The sequence below is a fragment of the Ptychodera flava genome, chromosome 8, assembly GCF_041260155.1.
Source record: "Ptychodera flava strain L36383 chromosome 8, AS_Pfla_20210202, whole genome shotgun sequence".
NCBI lineage: Eukaryota > Metazoa > Hemichordata > Enteropneusta > Ptychoderidae > Ptychodera > Ptychodera flava.
In genome coordinates this window covers 36,690,292-36,714,430 of record NC_091935.1, presented here as the reverse complement: position 1 = coordinate 36,714,430, position 24,139 = coordinate 36,690,292, and the positions used below count along the sequence as shown (strand labels likewise).

The following is a 24,139-nucleotide window of genomic DNA, read 5'->3' as shown; positions in this document are numbered from 1 at the left end:
AAGTATACTTTGCATTAAAATGAATGCCACCAGTACCACTTGTAGCTTCATCATTAATTATACCAATTTTACCAATTACCAAGTTCACTGAGTTACATTTTATACAGTAACAGTTTCCTAAGAATTCCATGCTTTTTTCAGACATGATGATACATAATTATAAAGATGTTAATGCACATTGTATCTGCACTGAAAGAACATTGTCTGTAGAACAACATTCAACATTATTTTTCAAACGTTTAATCAGTGTTTCCAAAGCTGCAAATTGCAAGAGCATGTACGAGGAGTACATTAGTGGTAATTCTTCAGGTGATATACAATACCGGTACATGTATAAGACTCATACAGTTGTCATTCTTTATCAGGTTTGTTGTGCACCAAGATAACATAGCATTCATTTAACACACAATGTCATGTACAGAAAAACCCACTTTTTGATTGGTTGACAATCAGGCCTTAGTATTGGTAGACATGGCGAATCTACCAATCAGTAACTGGAACAAAAAAAGTGTAGTTGACATTTAAAAAACAAGACTAGTGAAAAAATCATCTATGGGCCTTTTAATATATGTACATGTACACACTACAGTGTTATTGCGTAGAGCTCTGTAGGTCTCACAGAGTCATGCTCACATGACTTCCCGTAACCATATATCAAATGGACCGTTTGATAATCTAATTTACTTCCCTTAGCAACGGCAAATTTTTCATTGCAGGATTATTTAGCTAAGTATATATCATCGACTCCTGTTGCCTTCTCGGTGTCAGTTGCTCGGAGTCCCATCTCGTCAATAACCATGCAGTCTAGCAAGAAAGGCATTCTGTCTAGTCAAGCCTTTCAGATAGATTCATCTGCAAATGAAACAAGTCTATATGTACATATTTATACAACCTTAATGACAGGAGGTTGACATGATAATTATAATATTGGCATAGATCACAGTTTCTCTATCCCACCATGGATGCAAAATTTCTATGGTGTGATGTGTAGATCACTGCTGTTCGTTTGATGTCGCTTCTGTTAAAGATCGGTATTTATCAGTATTATTTGGTGTAAGTGCAATGCATTTGGGAACGTATGGTGTTCGTAGAAAGTGATTTGATGTGATCCCACATAACTGCTGCAGTGAACCAACATATTGAATTTCACAGTCACATGTGAAATCATCTCACTAATCATATAGCATGGCTAGAGTAAGCATGTCTGTAGGTTTAGGTTGTAGATAATATTCCTGCAATATTCCTTGCATCTGGAAAACTCAGTGCAGCCCAAGTCATAAAGGCTATTCCAACTGATGTAGTATAGTTTGTTACAAAAATATTGTTGTTGGCTTTTGGTTAAACTTGTACAAAAGAAATGGTCAAAATCAGGCTAGTACCGGTATGGTTGGTATATCAATATTTTACAGTCTTCAGGCACCAATTTGGTGAGAAAATTTAGTACGTCACATTTAATATTTACACCCAAAATACTTGCTTTTCAATCTGTGGATTTTGTCTAAAGTACCATAGGATCTTTGAACTTGAACATTAACGTTCAGTGTGGCAGCCACACTCTCATGTTAGAAATACAAACAGGGTTTCTAAACTAAAAAATCAACATATTGAATTTCACAGTCACATTGCTGTGCCAGATATCAGTCTGCGTAACTCAAAACAGGAGTTTTCTCCTGCAGAAAATGTACCAGCAAATGTTCCTGGCGGCGAAGTACAAAAGAAATCGCATCACTGTCCCTGTGCCGTAGAGTAACAATCATTTTCAAACCAATCAGTTCCATTCATTACTTAATCTTGTCACATAGCCGCGCACACATCCAGGCAAGCCAAATTGCATCAGACAGGTGGCGCCTATGCAAAGACTGATGTGTAGTTTTCTACCTGACGGTGTTTTGAAATGTGTGAGCCCTTATGGTTTAGGTTAACCACATTGCTTTCAACTGTCTGGGCAGGACTGGACGCACAGATCTGCATTCGTGACAAATTTATGGCATGTATGCTTTTCTTCTCGGTACAAGTTTTTCAAAACAAATGAAATACCCTGCATAAATACAGCAGAATGAATGAATCTGTTATTCAAGAAAGAAAATGTGTAGTTTAAAAAAATTAGATGGTTATACAGTGAGTCTAATTGATAAGAACCAACTAAGTTATTTATTTGTCATCTTGTTGATTAGAGTATTGAAGTTTTATCTTCGACACAGTAAACACCGTATCTTGTTAACGTCATATCTTGTTTTATCGTGATGTGGTTGCATGCAATTCAAATCAGCTCTGTATTATGTCAGTTCTCATGTGTCTCCCAGAAGTCTCCTGTGAAAAGACATCATTCAATTGAATTAATGCCTATTTATCAACATCAGAATTAGTTCATCGACTGCATCAGCTTTCCCTGTATATCTTGAGTGTGAAGTGGACAAGTGATGGGTTTGATAAATAGTCGGGCAAATGATGTGAAGGCAGCCATCTTTCATGCCGTTCAACATGACATTTCATTATTGATTTCTAGAAAATATACCTAAAGCTAGTAATTTAGAATTTCACAATTAGTATGAAAAGTTCTTTTTGTTCAAGTTGAATATTGTTGGAAACTTGTTTTTCACATAAAACACCTCAGCAATATCATCACAGATTTAAGTTCAGAAGAACTACTAAATTAAATATGTGAATTTGTTATATTTCAAAAATGACAATCCTTATGTAGATTTCTAAAGGGCATACCATTGCTGGTATTCAAATGAAATGGAGCTTGTTTCAGATACATTTAAGTGCACGATCAAGCAGATACATTGAAGTCAAGATCAATTAGTGGTGGGCTCATTTTCAACTTAATCATACCCAGCAGTTTGGAAGTGTAACCCTTCAGGACTTACGAGAAAAGATGAAAGACATAAATTAGATTTCAGGATTAAGTAATTTCATTTTAAGCAATTTAGCATGTAGAACGAGGCATACCGGTAGAATGGTACACCAGCCTGACAGCTATACTCACTCATGCTAACATAGTTTTAACTCATCTCATTGCTTTTCTCCTATTGTGGTAGATCCAACCTCAGCGAACTATGAAAACGATGTCCTTAAAGTGGCAATGAAAGATGCCTAGTCTTTTTTGTGAGTCTTTTTGTACAACTTTGTTTCATACCAACCAGTTTCTATCAACAGTCCATATTTGACCCAAAAGTCATCAACAGGTTTTGCAGAATTGCCAAATATATGCAAATAAAGGATGTAAACTTGAGATTTGGGATTTCGTGACCTTCAGAAATTAAGGTGTACCTGCTCTACAAGCAAAAGTAGCAAAATTATATCCAAGTGAACACCAAAGTCAATTTTGTCATGTTTATAAAATACACTCCAGTCAAATTTTTTCAACTTTTTGCCCAAATTGTGACGAAAAACTGTAGCCAATGAAATGTGATGTCTAATTGGTCCAAAATTACCAAAAAATTACAGAATAATTCATAAGAATTGTTAAAATGTCACAGTAAAATTTTGGTGGGAAAAATTACAACACTCAAAGGGTTAATAGAAAATGCAAATTAATCAAGCCACTAGTACTGGTAGTAGCAGTTTTGTCAGTACATTCATTTTCAATACTGTAAATTCATTTGTGATGCAGTGGATAGTGTAAAGAAATTAACATTGACGGTTACGGTATATTCATGGATTGTATTGCTCTTACAGACCTTGCAAGATTCTTTGTGTTATAACTGTACATCATGTACTAGCCTTGGGTACTTGTGACGTTAGCACCCAAAGCAAGGGAATGTGTCACATTTCATCAAGAAATATAACATGTGCCAGTTTCGCTGGAGCCTAACATACATGTGCATTCAGCCCCATTCCACAGGGACTAGAGTCACAGTTGTGTCATCTAGAAATGGCCCTGAGTCAAAGGATAAAAAACATTCTTTTTAGCGTTCACAAAATTTCCCAGATTACATCAGCATTCACCTTGAGCAACTGACTCCCTACGTAGGCAGTTCTATTAAATGCCAGATCTGAATGACATGAATATGCAGCATTGGTAATGAATCAATACCATGAAATTCCTAAATTCCGCTGACTGCATATAAAAATGCATGAACGTGTCCTTTGCAATATTGTCACGTTCATGAACCTTTCAGAGAAGGTTTAGTAGGAGAAGCCATTTTGAAAAATTTATTCAGAAGGTGGTGTCAACCTTTTATCTTTCAAGATAGAATACCTTTGTGATAGCACTTTTGAAAAACTGCTTGCTCAGCAGTTTTTCTAAGCGCTTTCATGTCGATGGCAATATCTTCCTGGAAATCCTTGTACAGTACATTGTTAACAAGTCCAACAAAAATGTGACCTTTTCATGTATATTTCACAGGCCTGATGCCTGCAGGAGTGGCATGGAAAATGACAAATAAGCAGGAAACAATGCATTATGGCTATTCTTCTGTCAGTCACGTTGTCTTCCTGGAAATCCTTGTACACCTGACAAAAAATGTGAGCTGTATATCAATTGTGGTGATTACTGCCACAGTGTACAGTGTTCTCCACCAATAAAAAAATTAAGTGGGTGGCTAATTTGCATAATCATTTGCATAATATTAACATAATCATTTGCATAATATTTTCATATAGTTTGTGTTCACCAAAAATTGACAAAACAGTGTACTCATGGAGCAGAGCCCCTCCACTGATTTTTTCAAAATTCAGTACATCCTCACTAAGTTGCATAAGCTCCTACCCTTGTTTACTCAAATAAAGAAAGGTTAGGAGAGTAAATTTACTCAAATAAAGAAAGGTTAGGAGAGTAAAACTGCTCAGATCAAAGAAACTATTAAAAGATGTAAAACAATGAGATATCGAAGTTCCCGTGACAGCATCGCTAGGAAAATACTACGTTTTTCAGTACGTTTATCAGGGTTCTCTGACAATGCGCACCCCCGGTACCAAAATAGAAGAGTCCCACACTGATGTCATATCCGCCATTGTTTACGGCATATTTTCATTCACGCACGCGATCTGGGATTTTATTCTCTTCACATGCATTTTCATTTGTTTAAAGCAAGTAACGCTCCATCTGTTAAGAGTTTTTACCGCTGACTATAACAATTTTCATTGCTATGTTGTCTGCTGTTTTCACAAGATGCTGACCGTTCGATCTTGAAAGTTGAGTTGCTTTTACGTGCAGCCAACGCATGCCGGTGCAGTGACAGACAGTTCCGTAAGCTATGCTAGCTACGCTGTTGATCGGCAGCATACATGTCTTCGTTCCACGTTTACTTTTTATTTCAAGATGTGAGTCAAACAGAAATTTCACCAAATTGCCACTTCTGTATCTAGGAAATGTGTAATCAGTTTGATTTCAAATTTTTCGTCAAGTAAGAGCAGAAATCGTCGCTGACTTTTGCTGTCTTTTGACTATGGTTTTATATCAATTTTTCTGTCCTTTACAATTTCTTTGGATGGGTCGGTGGAGTCAAGGGTTGAACAATAGCGTCGCGGGCCGCGACGCTGTTTTGGGCTGGGAGAACCCTGAATTTGAGGGGTTAAAAGAATGTGTACTTTCTTGGGGGAAATTCGGCAGAATCAATCGAGACAACACTTAGATCTTGATGCGACCGCACAGTTTATTGTGTCACCGTCCGGGTGGCGGGACGGTGATTGTGTGAATGGGTTGACAAGTTGGTCGAGCTTCTCTCGCAGTCTTTTTCCGCTATGGTCGTCGTGACATATCTTGACGAGGTATTAAAATGACAAATTCACACATACAACAACAGCAAAATGTGCCTTATTGATTTAAATTAACACCTTATTGAAATTAAATACAGAAACAAACAAAAGCACGGCATAAAAACATTGCCGTGAACCAAACCCGCCACCCCAGAACAAAGGCTGACGGTGGGTTTCAAAAAGCATGGGCGGCCGAAAATTAAACTGGGCGGCGTAGATTTTATCTGGGCGGCCGTGAAATTAAAGTGGGCGCACCGCCCACTTAAAAGGCGCCGTGGAGAACACTGTAAATTACTAAGTTAGGAAGATAGGAACCCTGGTATCATTTCTGTTGTCCCCTACCTGTAATAGGATTCCTTAGATTACATGTAGATATACTGTAATAGGGGGAACACCGATAACATAACTTAGAAACCCCTGGAAATTTACCGGGCACTGCCCTAAATAAACAGGTTATTTATCAGCTTTGTCTCCAAGTAAATTGACTAACTTGATAAACATTTCAATGGAAAACAAGGGCTAGTGCCATGTAAATACTTAACCCTTTTCCTGCCAAGTCGGTGAAAATCCGCTTGAAATTCGGTGTAGCTAGAAGCTGAGCAGCCACGGCCGTTATCCTCCTAAGGCGGTGGAAATCGGGCTCCTTTTGGTACCCCCTTTCCTGCCTAGTCGACGGAACTACGTGTAGCAAACCCTTGCTCACGCTAGGGGTCGTTCGAGGACAGGTTTTGGGCGAGGAACAGCTTGGCTCTCGAAATGGGTTCACAGGGAGTCCAAGGACAGGGAAAGGTGCAGAAACCTGTCCGCCAGTCCCCCACACCCGAGGGGGGCTGGTTTTTTTTTACCGCTTTTTAGCGGACTTGCAGGATAGCATGGTGACGTTTTCTGGCGGAGTTGGACGTACTTGGCTGCCTGGCACTATACAGATTGCTGCCGAACTTGACCAACTCGGCAATGCTAATCTAGAAGGCTACCTCTTGCAAACGACTTGGCAGATATGCCGATGGTGCGAGACGAAAGTCACTTATTCAGTTGTGCGTGACTGAAAATGAGAACGTATTTTTGACGGGACGGCTCGACTTGTTCCTCCCATGGAACGGATATGAACGACTCGGAAATACCATTACAAACTGGTGTCCGACGTACTAAGCTGGGCTTCAGCTCTGCAAGTTCAAGCCAGGCAACATCCTTCACTGCCTTGGCCGTGCCATTCAATGGACGTAGCTTTGGATTTTTTATTTATTCCACCGTCCGAAGTACTGGCTCTGGTTTGCAGGCAAACGTATCCTCTTGCCGATGCATTGGTAACTACGTACGCTGTTTGCGTACAGAGAATTCAAAAGGGCACATGAGGTCAATATGCTACATGTACGGGGATACCGTCTGCATTTAGCAGGGACTGCTTTTGTTATGCAAACCAGCTAGCAGTACAATATGGCTGCCAGCATGTGGACACGTCGATGGCTAGAACAATGGAAGCATATTGCGTTGCACCCGTGCATCGCAAAAGTGAACTGAAGACTTGGGGGTAGTGACTGGTTATCACTGGTTAGCTGCAACCCAAGCCATGTCGGTACAAACCCGTACCTGACTGAGGACCACTCGATTAAGTCAGTAATGAACGGTAACACTCGTAAGCCAACTCCCAACTGAGCTGGCAAAACTACGTAAAGCTGTGCTTCAATGGCTCAGCCATGTCGTTAATACAACGGCAAAAACGTAGTTTTTGTGCTACACTGCCAAGTCGTTGGAGGTACGTATTCAATTGACCCTACCCTGGGGAAACAGGACAGGTTTGACGGTGCTGCTGCACCCTAGCACGACCCTCAGGGTCTCTGACTAACAGACGAGTGAGTGATGTTTGTGCCTAGCGGACGTACGTAATACTGAAGGAGTTTATTTCCGAAAAAATAAACATGAAACGGCAATAAAATGACGCACTCCCAGGGGCAAACAAAGCCGGTGACCTCAATTTTTTTCTGCAGAACCCTTGAGCTCCTTCCCTGTCTACGGGCATGTAGAAATTATCGAAGTCTAACACGTATAAGTACGGCTAAAACTACCCTGAAAATGGGCGATTTCTGCCAAAATGCCTGGCAGGATAACATGCAGGAGAGCCAATCTTTTGCAGGCACATATTATGGGGCGGTTTTCTACTGACTTGGGAGAATAACGGACAAGGGCGCTCGGCAGGAAAAGGGTTAATGTCAACAAGAACTAATTAATGCAAGAACCAAGGATTGAGGACTGTCCCTTTAACAAGACTCTGTTCCAGATACCTGCCTATACAAATGCAGATTGTTGTCTGTGGTAGTTACTTGCACATAAGACCACTAAGTAATATCAAGCCACAATGTTTTTGTGTAGAATCAGTCCTACTAGTACGTAGACATTTCATAGGAATGTAGTTTTAATAACACTATTCCAAATCTGTTATTATTGATGATTTCAAAAAAGTGATAAGCATACTTGTCCGGTCTGTTTCATCACAGGGCTTCATATGGCATGATCAGGACACTTATTCAGGTATTGTTAAACTTTTATAAAGCCAGCTCACTTGTTGAATCTAATGTAAACAAGATTTTTCAATGATTTGTCAATATACATACACATATTTGTGATACATTAGTTGAGGAAAAACTGAATAATTTTACAAAATAAAGCATGGAATGAGCCATGCACTTGTATTTAATATCTGCAATGAAAGCTTAAAAGAACAGCAAAGGAAAATGTCAAATGATAAGATTTAATGCATTTTGAAAATAAACACAATTTATGCCCTTGGCTAACTCTGAGAAACTACCAATAGTTCCTTTAAAGCGAATTGACTCAGAAAAATTTCTTGTAATTCCTATTGGTAACTTGACTCAAATACCGGTAGTTCAGAAATCTTATACGGTAAGTTAAGGCAGTACACGCCTTTAAATTGAAAGACGTAAACTTTTGCTAAAACTTGGCATAAGGACACTTTCAACCATTTCATTTCAAAATCAAGAACAAAAATTGGGACTCACCATACAAACTTCAGTTCTAAATAAACAAATAACCCAATATTTATGGACACTTGAAATTCAAAATGGCCGACATTCTGTGTTTATAAGTCTATGGGGAAAATTAAATTTTCAATTTCTGCAAAGAACTTGATATTTGCTTCAAGTATAACACCTGCACTTTGCTGAATCGATATTGTTGATAAGGTCAGAGAAAGCATTTTTTCTTTGCAGTGTGAATGCATTTTGTTGAGAAATATCCAGCTATCCTTGTCAAGAGTATGCTTATCATGGACAGGTCAACAGTTGAGTGAGTTTTGAGTGTGTTTTGCTTGTGTGGTGAGAAGTTCTGGAAGCATATGGACTCTTGATCTTGAAATAATATGCATCAAATTTAGTTAAATATTTTAATCTTTTCTCTCCCGTAAACAGGAATAAGGGGCAAAAATGTTGAATTTCCGAAGCAAATCACTAAAAATTTAGTAACATTTGATATTGACTATGATCACTACATGTACATGTATATTCTTTGTGTGAACTGTTTGGGAAGCAATTAATTAGTTTTGATTTTCAGGAAAACAGACTGAAAAATTGACTTCTCAACAAGTTGCAAATTACTCCATGCAAGCTGTATACAAGCAAAGAAATGTAATGTTTAGGGGAGTACCTTACAGTTACGTATCAACTGCCTCGAATCTGGGATAATATTTTAAGATCACACATGCGTTATGGTGCTAGTCAACACCACTGATAAAAACAGCTGGACAGTTGTCGAAAGCTCTGGATAGAGAAATAATGCTCTGGTGCAGTACAAACTATTTAGCAACAAGAATATAGTATGTCTGCACAGATGAGTCTTTATCATTGCAGTAATTTGTAAAATTATTCATTTTGGGCCTAATCTTTTTATACCCTTTGAGTGCTGTATTTTTTCCTCACCTAAATTTCAGTGCAATATTTCACCAATTTTTATGAACTTTTCTGTAATTTTTTGATAAATTTGGACCAAAGGAACATAACATTTCATTGGCCACAGTTTCTTCTCAAAATTTTGGCAAAAATCTGACAAAAACAGACAGGTATATTTTTTACAAGGGCAACAAAATTTGACTTTGGCACTCAAAGGTTTCAGTCTTGCCACTCATGCTATGTACCCTGTTGTAACTGATAGTCGTAGTTGCTATGTGTGTACTGGGACAGTATACCGCCACACTACTGTAGATGGATACATGTGTTTGTAGGGATGAGAGATCCAGAACAATTTTGTCCAGGGCAGTGAGCCACTCAACATTATAAAGGGACCTGGATGACACTGACAGTAGAAGTGGCTCAAATTCAGTTTATCCGAGGTAGGGGAATCAGTGTAGATTATATTTAACAATTAAGGAATTGAGCAAGGAAAATGTTGCCTGCTTTGATTCCTAGAATCCTACCCTTAAGATATGGTTAACTTCTCTGCTTGTAATACTTCAGTCTTATTACTCTGTTGTAGAGCATCAGAACGTGCTTCCCTCAAAGATGGTTGAGCTCCAAGAACGTGATTAGTAAATGGGGTGTAAAGGTGGATTTTTCCAAATCGAAATGCCTCGGGCTGTTGGTGTAGGAACTGAGAAATCATGCATTTGAGTGACGTGGATTTATTTGAAAAGAAGTAGGGAAAAAACAGATCACTTGTATCAGTCGATTATAACACTCGCCAAAAGACTTCCACTGTTTTTTCATAGATAAGTGTTGCAATGTAACTATTTGCCAACAGAAGTTTTGCAAAATAGTGATTTGCCAACAGAACTGACAGGACTTTGTCGTCAGTTCCATGATATTATTATTGTGTTCAGAGTAATCTTTTGCATGTCTTGGAAAGGATATTGTAAAAATATGTTGATATACAGAACTAGAAGAGAAATTACAGTAATTGTCATCTTTTCATGGTAACTTTTTTAACAGTAAAATCCTGACCTTTTTAATGAATTAACATGTTTGCATAAAAAATCCATGAGTCACTCATGTCCATGTCTGTGCTCCTTATCTGAGAAAAGGCTCATTCTCCAGTCAAGATGTCACTGCCAATGAATTAATTTTGCCCGTCTTCATACTAGGCAGATAGACTAGTGCATCTTAAGGTGTTCAGAAGTCACATTTTCAAAATTGTACCAGTTTACATGTTATCAGTAACTAAATTCAATGGCCAGGCAAGATCAAACACATGATATTGAGATGCATACAACCATACCATGACAAGGAATAGAATTCCGCTTCAGGGGACAAATACATTCATGGTATGAACATCATCTTCAGTTTACTGACACCGTTCCCTTCAGCATATCAAACAAGCGATATAAAGGCTGCCGTTACACAGCTACACATCCTTGTGGCTGCGTCTATTGTAAGTAAGAGACCAGTGGCACGCGAGGTCTGTTTGGAATCTGTTGTAGCCATGGCAACAGTGATGATGCCAGAAAAAAGAAGAAAAAATGAGGCATCCTGCAGCTGAACTGATTTTATTAATCTGTGTCCTCTAACTCAGTTGTCAGGGGAAAAGGACACCAGTCTCCACTATTTCTAATTATCCTAATAATCCTGATCACATTCTCTCTTGATTTTGCCAGGGTACATAACACTTCGGCGTTTTTCAGAAAGTTTACCTGTAAATATAATACCCCAACTTGCATAAGAGGCTGTAGGGCTGCTTATCACTGGAGCTAGGGAATTCTGTTCGATATTCTGCCTTCGTGAAGGATCTTATTTCATATTTTTTTTACTCCTATACCAGTGTGTGTTGACACCATTGGTAAATTTGTATTTTTCATTCAAGTTGAAAACCCAACCAACCTATTAATTGTCCCTGTAGTAAAAGTAATGTTTTATAAAACAAGTGGTGCTTTGTCGACTTTGGTATTCTCTTTGGTGTACGGTGTACAGTAATTGGTGTAATAACTTAGAATTTATATGATTGCAATCCTTAAGGATCGATACACATAAGTATAACCATTAATATTGTGTGTTTGCCATACTCACTCAGAAAGAATCATGCAAACGGGACAAGTACTGGTTTTGCAGTCACAAAAATAGAACATTTCCTGTAGCAAAACGAAACAGTATAGATTGTGATTTGTGTAAATTCATGAACAAATCTCAGGCTGTTTTATTTTAGCTCTAATCAGTTGCTGTATGTCCTTACAAGTGTAACGTATTAGCACATTGCCTGGGGAGCTGTTTGGATTACTTCTAATCTACCTTCCAGGTGATGGGATTGGGAGGGGTGCAATGTACGCTTTCCCCAATTACTGACAATATACCGGGATGTAGCAGTGTACAATCCGCTTGGGCTTGCTTTTTAGCAGTCTGGTCTTAAAATGGAGTATACCGTACTAACTCTTCCTGGTCATGGCTGAATACAGTGTATTCCACTTCAATAAGTCACACTCTATTTTTGTCTGTAATAAACTCAATTTGCTGTTTTTGACCGTAAAATTTCTGTTTTCCTCATTTCTGAGTTGCATCCTCTTCCCTGCCTTTCAGAAGATCGTGACTCATTGAAATATTTGACCCGACATTGGAGAGGTAATTGCTGATGATTTCATGCAGTGATTGGCAAATCAAGCATAGTGCAAGTCGGAAAGTTTATCTCCATCCTCTGAAATTCATCATCGTCAACTGCAGGGCCTCTTTGCAGCAAGAGCCTGAGGCATTGCTGCACGATTTTTACCCAGCATTGTGTTGGACAGAAATGAAGGAAGAATGGGTGAAATTGATCCCAGCTGAAATAAATAGCTTCCTGTATTGTGGATTGAAGATAACCTTTTGTGATCTCCAAAATAAAGCAAAACTGTAAATAATTGAAAATTTAAGATTACTCCAAACTGGGTTTAATGTCAAAATTCCTCAAACAGAGTTTTTCATTTATCCGTAGATTGATAGTATGACATTATGATACCTTGTTTTCTATTTCTAATGAATCTTTATCATCTCAGTGTATTTTAGTCAAAAACTCAAGACATGTTATTCAGAATCTGTATATCCAGTTGCCAAGGAATTTTAAGTGACAGGTTCCCAGAGGGGATGTCATTCAGATTTGCTGAAGTTTTTGATACTATTCATCAATTTCAAAATATTAATAAGCTGTATTTGAACTTTGGCAAATCATAGGCTGGCATTGACTCTGATAGAATGGGAGCACAGTGTCGTTGACACTTGTAAACAAAAGAATGAATATCCATGATATGAATATTCATAGATATGAATATTCATGATATGAATATCAATAGCAATGAATATTCATAGATATGAATATTCATAGATATGAATATTCATAGCTGCCTCATTGTACTTGAGGGCAGCATAACTTTATTAAACTTACAAGGTGACATTGATGGCGTACAGGCGAACCGTATTCATGAAAGATATCCGTGATCTCTTTCTATTATAGGATGGTTTCGTTTTATCTCATTGCATATATATTTTTATATTGTCAATAATATTTTTTTGTTGACATGTTTATCACAGTAAGCCAATAATATCATGACTGCGTGTATAGTTTTGCCCTCCATCAGTGTACGTGAATAGGGTAATAGAAGAAATCACACACTGGTGTTTCTGTGAACATTATTGAAATTGTAGAACCTGTGTTTCTTCAAAATATTAGCTCTAGACGCACACTTTAACTTGACAGTGTTATGAAGTAATTAATCAATAGTCAACATGTTTCTGTAAATTTCTACACAATGGTGAACTATCCTGCTTGAGGGACGTATGAAAGTGGAAAACTCATGGTGTTGTTCAGATTATGTCCAAGTGATAATATCACCTTATATGATATTGCAGCATTCTTTGATATTCACAATCTCAACTCATTCACCCCTCTTCCTCTGTATGGAGGTCAACCATACTCTTTATTATAAAGACAGTGGTCAAAAAAAGTGGACAAAGTCGGCCATTTTTCATGAATTTTGTTTGATACGAGATTCTACTTATATTGTTTGACATGTCAAAAGATACAGAATGAATGGATGACCATGCACATATTCCACCCTGGTTTTAGACATGATACATGAGTCCATCTCAAAAATGAATTAATGGTCATGACCATTGTTAGGTAATTCATTTTCGAGATGGTTTCATGTATCGTGTCTAAAACCGGGGTTGAATGGTCACCCATTCATTCAGTATCTTTCAATATATCAAGCAATATATGGTAAGTAGTATCTTGTATCAAACAAAATTCATAAAAAATGGTCGACTGTGTTCCTTTAAACCAAGCTGCAGGGGTTGAAGTTGTCATTCATAGTGTGACGTTCAAACCCTTTGTTTGTACCAGGAACTTGTAATGGAAGTCTGTTCAACTCCAGGTCTCCTGGGCTAGACAGCTGAACCCTCTAACCAATAATTTCATAGAATGCATGGATAGTTCTTGTTTTGAAGTAATATTCTGCCCCATCAGTGAAAGAGAGACTCTTTTTTAACTCCTTCACAGTTTGACTTCAAATGCCTAGGGATGAATAGTGTAACTATAATGTTTGTTATCAAGTCTATTGTATGTTTGAGTTGCCATGGCAATTAGGGGAAGAACATTTGAATTTAATATGGTTCAGTTATCATCAGAAATTGATCCCACTGAAAAGAAGTGTATCTTTCCAGTTTTCTTTCCCTGGAATTGTTGGAATCCTCATGGGAATCAAGTATTCCATGGCCTGTGACAGCGATTTGATGTTACATTTGCCATTTGAAATGGAATAGAGGAAGGATTAGAGGAACGTCATTTATGGATATCTCCAATGTTACAAAAATAAATTTGCACTGGAATTTAACCCACATTGAAAGTCAGTTGTAGTCACCCTGAAAACTTTAAACATACCATAATACTGAAATTTGAAAAGAAAAGAACAAGTATTTTCATATTTGAAAATTGGACCAGAATTGTGTAAGCAATGCTATAGGAGGTGCTAATTGAGAAACCAGTCACAGAATGTACAGAAAGGTACACATAGAATGTGTGACAAAGGTTTACATATGTGCATACAAACATTATACATATGTCACATATTCATGCATACATATGATATAAATTCATATGTACTTACACAAATACCGTTACATACACACATACATACATGTATACATAAATACATACAAACATACATACGATACATACAAACATGCGTGCATACATGCTATGCATGCATATATGCATGCATACATACATGTACACATGCATGCATGCATACTTACATACATACAAACAGACATTTATATACAGATAGATTATAGCAGTACATACAGTATAGACACATGTACATACATACAAACAGATACAGAATATAATTACCGTAAAATTCCCAATTGAGGCCGCACCTCTAATTGAAGCCGCACCCTGACTTTGAAACATTGTCTTGGCTCATTGTTTGCCCATTTTGGGTTTTTGAATTGTACCATTATAGAAGCCGCACCCCTTCTCTGAGCCCATCATGAAACAATGCATGCTGAAATTCACACCAGCAATGCTGAAATTCACACCAGCTGGCTAACGTCGCCTCATTGACTTGTGCTAATGATTGACAGGTGTCTTTCTTACAGAAAAAATACCCAATAAAAAGTTCCTTTTTACATGTAACACTACTACCATTGTGCATTTTGTCATTGATAGTAACAAAAGTACAAACAATGCACCATGTATCGGCACGTTTGTGTGTATGTTCGAACACGGCCGAAGTTTTTGTCAGTGTGGTAAACACCGCCATAGTCAATTACCTGATGCAACAATTTTGAAGCAACGGTGTTTGTGTAAGTTAAAATAGTTGAGAGATTGAGATACCATGTTTCAAATACGTAGTTTTCATTCAATACCCACGTACCCTTACCGATGCCTGACCTACAACAACACCACCGGCACCTGCATCATATTGACATAATGAACTGCCTATACTGTACTGTGGCTGCTGGTGGGTGCATATAAGCTTGTACACGTTCCGTTTTTGATCATGAGAAAATAAAATTTGACCACAAAACAGTTCAAAAAAACATGCCAGTAAAGTTACCTAAGGTCATTCACTTGCCTTTATTGCACTATCCGAGTATGAGCCACCGGTTCGGCAACACAAGACAGCTGTAAATCAAGGGGACCCATCTGCCATGGACGCTTAATTTATGCTAATTTTATGCACGATTTTTTTTCAAAACCATTTGATCTTCTATCGCTTTCAAAATCGACTTACTCGACCAAAGAAATTGATTGTACAATCTCTGAATACAGAAGTGACATTTTTGTGAAATTCCAGCGTCCAAAAACCCCTAAACTTGAAACAAAGACATCATGCATGCATGTCATGCATGTCAACATGGCCGACCTTAGTGAGACTATTCTATTTAGGGGACGGGGGTCAGCAGGGTCAGAGAATCAAGAAAGTACTGGAAAAACGTGTCATTTTCCTTACGATGCTGTCAAGGGAACTCCAGTTTCCCATTGTTTTAACATCTTTTAATAGTTTCCTTATTATCTAAAAGGAATTTTACCAAGTTTAACGACCAAATACACTCTCCTAACGTTTCTATATTGGAGTAACCAGTCCGGGTTATGTCCATAGAGAGGATATTACGATTGACCAATCAGCGAACCTGCCGCCGCCAACGTCATGAATAATTAACCATGCAAACCTTGGCTCGTACATTGCAACGAGCTTGGAACTTTTCGGCTTGATTTCACCCTTTACTTTTAGCACTGGGTAGTTTTTAGATGTAGACGTTACGCACAATGTTCAGTGCGGCCGAGATTGTGACCGACAAAAGTGGTTAGTACATTGAAAATTACTTATTTGGATGAATTTCCTGGCCGGGTACGGCTCCTAGAAATCAGCATTTGACCCTTGTAAATCTACAGTAAGTTATTTGTCGCCAAATATCGCCTACTTTTGGTCAAATTTCAATTTAACCTTGCCATCTGCAGTATGGAGAATTTTTCAAGCTTTGCAAAGATGGGTCAACTGTTTTAGTCGGTCATCGGAGCACGATGGAGCACGATTTTTTCGATCACCATGCGTTGCCCGGTACGATTGACCCTTCGCTCAGAAAAACGCGCGCCGGATCAATCGCCGAGAAGTTAACCAAAAGCTGGAAAAGAGAACGAAAAATGTCCAATAACTCTTTGTCGAATATGGTCAAGGGTTAAGAAACTCAGAAAACTATTCCTGAAGAAATCTTACAATTTTTAACACGGTAGAACGTCGCCAATCGACTGGAGCTAAGATACTTCCGGGTAGCCAACAGTCTCACTCGATCGGTGGATCTGTCAGGTCATATCGCGATCTGAACGAAGTGAACCAACGTAACCTTTGACCCTTGTACATATACAGTACGTGATTGGTTCTTGCCTTAATTTCATTACATATACGGTACGCCATTGGCTCTTCCCTACTATCCTCTATATGGACATAACCCGGACTGGTAACACTAGGGTAGGGGCTTTTTATGTGGGTAATTTATTCACGCAGAATTCATTGGTACTAATTTGCATAACAATAGCAATTGCCCCTGCAATGCTTGGTGAGCATTGAGAAAAATATCGAAACACAGGAAATGTACGTAATTGAAGCCGCACCAGGACTTCAGTGCCTGATCCCAGGAGTCCCTCAAAAATGTTTCTAATACAAGCCGCGGCTTCAATTGGGAATTTTACGGTATACTAATTTGGCAACTTCTACACTGTACAATATCTTTAAAACAAGGTAAAAAAATAACCAGCACCAATATCATCATTTAGCTAGTTATACTCATCATTAGTTTTGTATTCCTGTTTTGTTATGTGGAGCCATCATGATTATCAATATTCATCTCAGCTGAGTGTGCCTAATGTATTTTACATAATAATTATATTATGTGTCTACTAAAAGAAATCCTTCCCAATTTTAATTCAAATTTTCTCTTCATTTCCCATCAGAGTGGAAGCCAAGATGATGGCTGTGTTTTGCTTCAGCTGTTGCTGGCCGGGGAACATGAATTCCGATTACTCTGCCCTTCAGGTAAGTGTTGAGGTAGTGTCATCTTCCACAAAGTAAATTTCATGATTATTTCTGCTCTGCTGGCCAGTAAAAGTGTGTTAAAGTGCAAGCGAAAATCGACAGGGCCGCAATTCACCCAGTTGTTGATCTTGCTGTGCTAGAATGTTGGTTTGACAGGCTGTTAGCATACTAGTAATGCAATGCGATGCGTCACTTGCCCAGAAAAGTACAGCGACTCAGGGAGAACATTATGTGTAATCACGTCAATAAATTGAGTGTAATGCGTTTGCTTTTAGACTCTGACCCAAATGGTATTTGCTTGTTTCTTCCACTTGATCAAACATATTCCTCATTTCATTTCTGAAAACCATTAAAAGGCACATCCATGCAGTTATACGCCATGACTGATGCCTATTCAAAACAATGTTGAAGTGAACCATGTATCACATTGTAGAGGATTAAACACTGAAATGAATGCTATTTATTTTTTCCTGATCACGTTTTTCGAGTGAACTAATCTCATTGTACTGATTTTGTCTGACACAATCCATTCATGTTGCTTATTGAAAGCCTGCAGTTATCCTCAGTGCACAAGTAAACTTTCCGCTCTGACCAATGTTCTCCATGAATATCAGGTAAAAGAGCATGGAGAAGATCAGATGATGTCGTAATGAGTGAGGATATCACTCTCATCATTTCATTCTCATGGTCCATGGTTGCGTATCTGCCACACTAGCCCTGATTTGGCATGTACTCAGAGGCTGTACCGGTATTTCCATACAAGCTGATGTGTATACAAAAATACCACAGATAATCTCACTGGACTCAAATTCTGATGGTAACACATTGTAAATATTCACGATAAGCAATGACATCAAAAGGGAGACATGTAACATGTCTCTGAAAAATCAGGGATGGCAGTTGCGAGCTGGCTGTAGTTTCAGTAATCGCGCATCCATAGGATGTCATTGCACACTTGACGGTACATCTGAAAACCACAGCCAAGAGCCAGGATACCTTTCTGTATCCAGGGAAGAGTCATAGCATTGCCTGTTTTGAAACTGCTGCCATTGGTGATTTCTTTTTCACATGAGCAATGTAGCATATATATAATATATAATGGTGTGATAGTCACCATTTTCAGATATGCAAGGGATGACACAGAAACCAGAACTTTTCATGAATTCTGTATCACCCTCATTAAATCTTGATACTACTCAGAGCAAAAGAGAATACTTCAAAACACATTTTCTAGCTTTGCAGTCACATACACAGGTCTTTTTCATAACCAGTTATCTGCTCTCTATCTAATGCAAGTCTTTACCATTTTATATTCCAGTTTGTTTAGCATGTGCATACTTTAGCAGAGTGGAATGAAGAGGCTTTTGATGTCTTTGCTTATCAAATACAGATATGGCTCATCCATTGCCGATCACAGTTCTGCGTTCAATTAATTTATATTTCTAGACAGTGGTTTTCACAGAGAAAACTGTGTTGTATAGAATACTGATAATCTCACGGCCAAGAAGACACCCAGCTTTCATCCTTTGGCAAACAGACTTTGGTATATCCCTATTGTTTTCATTTTGAACCCTTTCAGCACCATGTTTTGTTTAACCCATTGTTATCAACATAGACAGTAGCTGTCTACAGTATGTTATCAATGATGATTTTGGACCTGTTTACATGGAAACGGGGGTGAAAGGGTAAAGTTTGGATGGGTGATACAGTAAAAGAAATCACTTTCTTTGATTCAGGAAGACCATTTCTGTCTAATTTCCTTTTTTAGACCGTGATCTCTCCCTTGAATAATAATTATACAAATCATCCTTGGTACATCGTGTTCTGGTCTATTAGAGTGTACAAATCTTACTTTTGTAGAAACGTGATTGCATCACTCAACTTTGCCTTTTAATCGTTTCATATAAAGTCATTCACCGTTTGGCAGTATTCATGTAATAATAATTGATTTGCAAAACTAGCTTAAACTCATCTTTCAATGGCTTTGCCCAGTTTTAAACATCGTCCGGCATGTTTACAGGTAATGCTGCCATTCTTATTCACATAGTCGTTGTCATGTTATCAGAACTTCCTTTCCACAATGCTGCTTTCAGTTTTGCAAATCGTGTTATCAGTGTAGACCGCAATTAACAGAGATACAAACAGCACTGGTAGGATGAAAGAAGTTCATAGTATGTTACTAGATAGAAGCCAATTCACAAATCTAGAAGCGGATATAATTAAATGCGACAAGCATCACGATTGGAAGGATCCTCTATGATATGTTTTGTTTTGCAAAATGGAGGGATTTCAGAAGCCAAACACAATGACTATCGGATCCCTCTGATTACATTTAAATCCAATCTGATATCATTTCTCAATGCAGAACTCTGTGATAATTACACTTCTACCGGCATAGCATACAGAATTCCAGCTGAGCTCAGGTGTACCGGTACATCATTGAAAACCTGTTTTGTGGTTTCCCCGACCAGATAAATTGGCCCCTGGCGGATCAGTCAGCTGGGTGTAAGGTCACTCATCCAACAAATATATATGTCATGGCCTTTGCCAATTTAGATTCCATCTTCTGTATCAATGCTTTCTGCAAGTTTTGTCATCATGATGTTTGATTTCCATCAGGTACTCAAATTATTTTCAATTTTCTGTGCGGCACTTCTTGCAAGGCAATTTTTCAGACATGGCTTATTTGCTGGAATCGTGGTGCCATTCATAGACTTGTGAACACAAAGGGATACAGAACAGGGTAAATTTCCGTCGTTGTCACCCATAAAGAATCTGGTCACCTCTGCACACGGTCCCTCCTCACGCACATGGAGGGACTGTGCTCTACACAAAGTATCACTGTAATGCACAAACCACAAGTCATAAAGTGTTATGTATTTTTCCATTAATTTCACAGTTTGAACAGCAAAATACAGTTTCTTGTTCTGCCTACAAAATAATGGGAAAATGTCTGTCAATACTGCCAGTACATCTGCCAAGATAATGTTGATGGTGGAGTTTAAGTTCAGTGCAGACTAGAATTCCTATATCAATAATAAAACTACACATTGTACTGTGTTTACAGGGCTAATGTTTCAAAATACTCTAAACAAGAAGAAGAAAAAAACGCACTTGTTTTCCAAATCAAAATTTATGAAAACATCGGGCAGTTAACCCTATAAGATGAGCCTCATTTGTACTTTAATAAAAATGTATTTTAATTCTTTTTTCATTCTGGTCTAAATTTGTAGTAACAAAGTCAAATATCAATTTGCTCCAGGTATTGGTACCTACTCGCTGTATTTTCTGTGGCTGGTAAAGGTTTTGTATTAAAAATTACTCTGTCAAATGTCTTCAGAATGCATGGTACAACTGTTCAAGTCCCAAGTCAGCAGGAATGTTATGAACATAATATTATTAGTGTGAAATTGTTGATAAGTCCTGAAAAAATAAAAGTGTCATGAATTTTTGATGATTTTATCATAATGTGTTGTCTCCTGAGGCCAGGGGGATATTAAGAAGTGATCTTTTGAATGACAGCTTCTACCTGTGTCAATTTTGAAATTTTGTCACAAAAATCTGCTAACAATATCTTAACCTTATTTTTTTTCTGAATTGCCTGCTAGAAAACACATTGTTGTTGCTTCATTGCCAAGTGTATTTATTTGTTGCAACCAATATTTAGTGTTTGTTTCAGTACTGAAATATATATCATATTTGTTGTGACAAGTCATATGTATTTTAATTATCAAAGATATTTGCATAAACTTATGAAGAATTTTATCCTTTGCCACTGACAACACACAAGGAACAATATTATTCTCTCTGTAGCTGGCCCAATCCAAAGCACTTTAACCTGTAGGCTTTGCGTTGCAACAACATATGTCGGAGAAAAATGATGTAAAAAAGTCTACCGTTGTTTTCTGTAAACTGTCACCTTGCCGTGTGGTGATTACCATGTCTGTTTATTTCACTATTACTGTAGCCAAATGCAGTGCTATGTGAAATCCAGGCGACATTTGCATCCCTGACAAACACTGGGGCAAAACAACCAAAAGAATAAAATATTAAGACACACAGACAGTCATCATACTGATCAGCATGAGATTTATAATACCCATGAGTGTGAGCATACATTTTTAATGTGCATTAGCAAGGTTGCGAAAAGGTCAAAAAGGAATGTTAGGAAAGACTTTTCTACCTCCATGACAGACTGTAGCGTGTGTCATATATCATATGTGTGAGTTTTCCCTCATTTTTTGTAATACGAGACAAATTCGAAATGAGAAACATGATCCTGTCTATTTGTTGATCGGCAGTCCTGCTGTGTAGCGTGATATTCTTTTCACATCAGCTTGATGAGACTACAGTTTGTGTGATTGAGCGCAGAATTTTTCAAAGACACAGCAGAGTTAATCAAGCCACAATGTTCAAATTGGGAAAGTGCTGTAGTGCAAGCTGTTAAAATCTGCAAATTTCGTTCAACCATTCAAGGAAATTGCTATGGTTGTCATCGGAAGGCTTGATCACAGTTCCCGTAAAAAAAGCCATCCAAAATTGTTGACTGAGTTGGTCATCTATTTAAATTGACAGTTCAGCTTGCAGTCTTGCAGCATATGCTGTCCTTTTTGACTTGTCAAGAATGCATTCAGTTCAAAATGAAAGATGTGACTGCTTCGCCAATATTCTCTCGCATATATTCAAAAAGTTTCACATAACATAATGGAATATAGCAAACACAAAACTTTTTAAACTCAGAAAACTGGGGTGTTTGTATCTTAGTTAGGAAGTCCTCTGTTGAGCATAACAGACCGCTTCCTATTGGTAATTATAGATTGGATAGATTGCGTACGTGTGTGCATGCATGTATCATGGAGATATCTCAGACATGCCCAGGCTAATTTAAATCTTTGTACAAGGATAATAATGGTACAATATGAAGTACGTATTTACATTGATTGGTTTTGTGATACAATCCAATGTGGCTGCAAGGTGGCTATTCTGTTTCCATATTTTTGATGTCTATAACCATTGTGCAGATGTGCCTCAACTGATATCATTCAAACTAGGCATAAGGACAGCATACTATGACTTACGTATGCGTGTGAAATTCTTTTATGATACAATCAGATAAGCAGGAGAATTTCTCAGACTTTGGTGATGAATCTTCCTGAATTGATAAATGAATCTGAATCCATTTTCATAAATCATACTATGCACAATTCAATACCATGTGTCTACCCTTGTGCTTTACATCACAGTTGCGAGTGGAGTGATACGTACCGGCCGCCGCGTACTATGCATATAATAATTGGAGTTGGGAAACGGAATGGCCGTTTTACGCACCCCTTGCCGAGTTTGGAGGCCGATTTCCCTCACAATAAGCCTCAACTATATACTAAACCAGCATCGATGGCCTCCAATACATCTTAGAATTACCTACAAGGCTCTTTGCGTCAAAAACGACCTTCTGTCCGTTTTTGGGTGCGATTTCGTGTTTTTTGACGTGATCGACACTTTCATTCTACAGCTGTGGGCGGGGTCAGACCAGCCGCGCTGTGATTGGCTAATTTTTTTCCGATCGACCCATGATGACCTCTCTTGTTTTGATCGCTCACGGCCCGGTGGTTTCAATCGGGTTCGAACTCACAACGTATGGTATCTTGTCACTTAGCGGAGACATTAAAATTAGGCTATAGAAAGGGATTGCTGATAGACATATTCGAGAAGACTGTTACACCGTTACTCAAAAGCTACAACCACTGCGGGGCGAAACTATGCCCGAGTGTCTCATATTCTGCGAAGCATATTTTTACCTCAGAGCACTTTTTGGCCGGTTGCTAGTGACGACAGCGAACACATTGTATCAATTTATTTTCGATAGAATATCGATCGAAATCTGCTGGCGTATCGGCTCATGCGTTCAGGTCACGTCGTCATGAATATGTCCACAATAACCCGTATATATTGACTTACATACCATAGTACCAACGTATCCGTTGGTTTCTTGAACTTAAATTGAATCGTCGACACTCTTTACAGTTTTTGTGATGTGTTTATGTTTCAGCACATTTTGGCGCACATTGGTCAAGTTTTGCGCCATTTTTGGCTGGGAAGGTCATGCGAGTGAGCAACACAACATAGTATCAATTTCCAATAAACAATATCGATCGATAACGTTCACCGCTCGATGACAGTGGACACTTTGCGCCCGTTCGCCTCCGTTGTTTTATTTTTTCAAATTTACTGGAATTTTTATCGTTGATATTCGCCCAAATTTGGTCTATATTACAACAAAATGACAGATATTTTGGGCTGTACAACTTATGAGACGCATACTGGTTAAAATGCGTCAATTTAAGACCCTTGTTCTGCATATGTACAACGCCGTAAGATCGCCAAATTATGGACGGCAACAGTCCGTATATTTTAGTGATCGGAATAAAAAAAGCAAAT

General features: G+C 38.2%; 1 protein-coding gene across 3 annotated transcripts in view; it reads left to right on the top strand.

Moving 5' to 3' along the window:
• Window positions 1-24,139, top strand: part of LOC139139209 (dual E2 ubiquitin-conjugating enzyme/E3 ubiquitin-protein ligase BIRC6-like) — a 92,001-nt gene that overhangs the window by 27,254 nt on the left and 40,608 nt on the right. For all 3 annotated transcript variants that reach the window (XM_070708038.1, XM_070708037.1, XM_070708039.1), the window contains exon 2: window positions 17,620-17,701. In XM_070708038.1, the coding sequence (XP_070564139.1) occupies window positions 17,620-17,701 (82 nt within the window). The remainder of the gene's footprint in view (window positions 1-17,619; window positions 17,702-24,139) is intronic.